Here is a 2,690-nt window from a genome sequence, read left to right on the forward strand (position 1 = left end):
GCGGGGGGGTGGGGCGGGCGCTCTTGGTTTTGCTGTCTAATGGCTTTGCAGGGTGGCAGGGCTTTGAGTCGCCGTTTAAATACACAATGAGCCGCTGTTATTGCCAAATGACCCTCCCCCCCACCCCCAAGATGACGTGCAGGCCAGGGAGAATTCGGTTGTGTGGAGGGACATGGACAGAGCTCCTGTAGGTTTGGGAAGGGCCAGTCCTGCCTCTGCTTGGAGCCTGGCCCTGCCTGCATGCCGCCAGCATCTGGGGCCCGGACCAGGCATTTAATAAAAGAAACCTCCTTTCCTCTCACTGTGGGCAGTCACTTCCCTGACCCAGCATGGCTGCAGCTTGCGGCCTCTCTGCAGTGCCCCCCATGGCCACTCTGGGCTCAAGCAGCACCAGTGTATCGGAGCCACTGGAGCCTGAGTTATCCCATGCTCTTTCCACCTTTGGCCTCTTTTATTCCTCTCCAGTTTTCTCCATCTGGAGCTTCCCCTCGCAGAAACAGGTCTCTTGGGTTCGGCTTTCGCGAAGGAGGATTCTTCAGTGCAGCTAAATCTTAACAGCTTCATTGAAGAAAGGGGGTGTGAATATTGTTGCTGGTAGTGATTGGGTCCGAGGAAGAGCTTTCTCCACCCAGAGGGAATTGAGGGCTGAAACAGACCCACGAGAGATTTGGGGGATCTCCATGCTCAGAAGCTTTTCAGCGCAGGGTGGATGCGTGCATGGCTGGGACGGTTTGGTGAGGGCCGGAGGCTGGACAAGATGGGTTTGGGCCCTGCCAGCCTTGTTTCTCTGGTGCTTGGGCTCCGCTCTTGAAACCGGATCCATGCGGGTCCTGTTCTGGCGCCTGCCTGAACACAGGCAGGTGCTTCCTGTCAGTGCTCTTTGGGATCAGGGGGCTTCTGTAAGGACAGGCGGCCTTTGGACAATGCTCTGGGGCTTCTGACTGCGGCTCTGCATGTCATGTCGCTGCTCCTTGCTGAGCAGCCCCATGGACTGAATAATGGCCTTGTGGGAACCAGGGCTGGCTACCTCAGGTGCTTTGGTTTCCAGCTGCATTGGGAGCAAGCGCTGGGTTGTTTGCTTTGCGCTCACCTCTATCCCATGGTGCTGGGCAGTGGTTGGTGGGGCACAGCCCCTCCAAGCAGGTCAGTGGCTTTTTTTCCCTCTCCGGTTTGGGGTCACCTTGAAGTTTGCAGGATCGGGGCCCTGTTGGACCAAGTGCTGATAACACAGTGCCATCTCCCATGGAGGGAGTGTTGCATGCAACTGTGAAGCAGACTAGCACTGACCTGGGAGGGACCCAGTTGCATCTACTGCATGTTACAGAGCTGGACCTCCTTTCTTTTGCTGACCCCTGAGTTGCAGACTCTGTCAACCCCAGCGACTGGAACTGTCACGCTGTTCCCTGCAGCCCCCTCCCAGCTGCCAGGACAGGCCTGACTCTGTGCTCGTTGCCTTGCAGGAGGAGCAGCCATGAGGGCGGGTGTGCAGGAAGGGGACCGCATTGTCAAGGTGAGCACGACCTCCCAGTCCCATCATCCCCAGGCTGACACCCCCGGGGCCATGGGCCTCGCTCATGCCTCTCTCCTGTCCCAGGTGAACGGCACAATGGTAACAAACAGCTCGCATCTCGAAGTGGTGAAGCTCATCAAATGTGAGTGGGGTAATGGGGGGCAGGCCGATGGAGCTGTGTACCCCCTGGGTTGGTGGTTCGAGTCCAGCCCTGGGTGCTAGCAACAGGAGGCTGTTGGCTGGTGTAAGCCACCAGGGCTGGCTCTGGGCAGGCAGGGGGCTTGTCATGGATATGTAGGGACAGGGTAGACAGATGGAGCTCCCTGCTGCCCTCCAGAGCAAAGGGACCCTCCAGGGTGGCAGAGAATGAGCAGAGGGTGGCCATGGCTGTGCCATCTCCCCATGCACCTGCACTTCAGGCTGAGCCTGGGAGCCAGGATGCATAGGTTATAATCTCAGCTCTCCCACTGAGCTGCTACATGACCTTGGGGTGAATCGCTTCCTATTTCCCTGCCTCCAAGTCCCTGCCCACTCCTGGCCCACCTTATCTCCTGGACCACGTGTTCTTATCTCCTACCGCCAGCCTGGGACTCGCAGCACTAGCTCCAATCTTGCCTGGGGCCTGCAGGCGCTCCAACAGTGGCAGTAAGCAGTCGCCATGCTGCTGGGAACGTGTGCTTCAGGGCCCCAGCACAGAAGCAATCCTGGCCGCATGGCAGCTTCTGTGGGTAGCCGGCTCTACAGACTGCCGTGAGCATGGCCACAGCCCTTGTCTGCTAGCCGGCGTGTTAGCAAGCTGCTGGTCTGCTCCTGGGGAGAGACAGTGAGGCCCTGCAGCATGGGAGAGCTGGGTCAAGGGGCAAGATCTCTGACCTGGAGCTGGATGGCAAAGCCTTCCTGAATGCCCCTGCTCCACCCCCACAGGCATCCCTTTGGCCTTGGATTTAGCCTACAGCCCTGCCACGCTGGTGTGGCACAGAAGGATTTCCCATTCTCAGCCATCTCATCACTGCACTGTCCTTGTCTTGCTCCTCTTCCCCAGCTGGCGCCTACGTCGCACTGACCCTCCTAGGCTCCCCTCCCTCCTCAGTGGGACTCTCCAACTCCCAGCAAGACACCAGCTCATCAGGGGCTCCCCGGGTCATGCCCACACACCCCCCACCGCCTCCCCCGCCGCCGC

General features: G+C 59.2%; 1 protein-coding gene across 1 annotated transcript in view; it reads left to right on the forward strand.

Moving 5' to 3' along the window:
• Positions 1–2,690, forward strand: part of ARHGEF11 (Rho guanine nucleotide exchange factor 11) — a 38,959-nt gene that overhangs the window by 18,595 nt on the left and 17,674 nt on the right. Inside the window, 3 exon segments of the mRNA XM_025214355.1 lie at positions 1,461–1,510; positions 1,595–1,652; positions 2,553–2,686. Coding sequence (XP_025070140.1) covers positions 1,461–1,510; positions 1,595–1,652; positions 2,553–2,686 — 242 coding nt within the window.

The sequence above is a fragment of the Alligator sinensis genome, unplaced genomic scaffold, assembly GCF_000455745.1.
Source record: "Alligator sinensis unplaced genomic scaffold, ASM45574v1 scaffold811_1, whole genome shotgun sequence".
Lineage (NCBI taxonomy): Eukaryota > Metazoa > Chordata > Crocodylia > Alligatoridae > Alligator > Alligator sinensis.